The sequence below is a fragment of the Nicotiana attenuata genome, unplaced genomic scaffold, assembly GCF_001879085.1.
Source record: "Nicotiana attenuata strain UT unplaced genomic scaffold, NIATTr2, whole genome shotgun sequence".
In the NCBI taxonomy this organism is placed as follows: Eukaryota; Viridiplantae; Streptophyta; class Magnoliopsida; order Solanales; family Solanaceae; genus Nicotiana; species Nicotiana attenuata.
Window position 1 is genome coordinate 12553 of NW_017674114.1, and position 532 is coordinate 13084.

At 32.5% G+C, this 532-nt stretch overlaps 1 protein-coding gene across 1 annotated transcript in view; it reads right to left on the bottom strand.

Annotated features, from left to right (window-relative positions):
- The window catches only part of LOC109218022, a 3538-nt gene extending 3006 nt beyond the window's left edge, over window positions 1-532 (bottom strand). Inside the window, exon 1 of the mRNA XM_019382338.1 lies at window positions 25-532. Coding sequence (XP_019237883.1) covers window positions 25-532 — 508 coding nt within the window. The remainder of the gene's footprint in view (window positions 1-24) is intronic.

Consider the following 532-nt stretch of genomic DNA (forward strand, 5'->3'; position numbering starts at 1 on the left):
CTTTCCTTTTTCTTCCTTCAATACTTTGTAGTGATTCAATGTGCTGATCTTCCACAGGAATTACAATTTCTTTTTCCATTGTAATATCATAAATTGGATTCTCCTGCTCTTCTTCAACTTGAGATATCAGCAACACTTGCTCTTCCGGACCATATGTGTTTCTGTGCAATAACTGTTGATTATCAATTTCCATTATTGCATTACCTTCTAGTTGTTGATCTGATTTTTCTGATATTTCAACAACAAATTTCGAATCTTTATAGTATGGATCATTTTTTAAAAGAATCATACACATAATAAGATCTTCATCTTTTGTCACTTCTATTCCCTTAGAAGTACCTAGGTTGATATTAAGCCATACATTTGCTTGAAACTTTTTGTTGTCAAGCTCTATAACTTCAAAAATTTTTCTAAGGAATTCTTCAAATGAAGTCCCATCGTTTATCAGGAGGAGCTTCGTTTTATGATCCAAGTACTTGTAATCTGCTGTCCATTTGCCATCGAACGCAATAATCAAGAAATTTGTATGCAT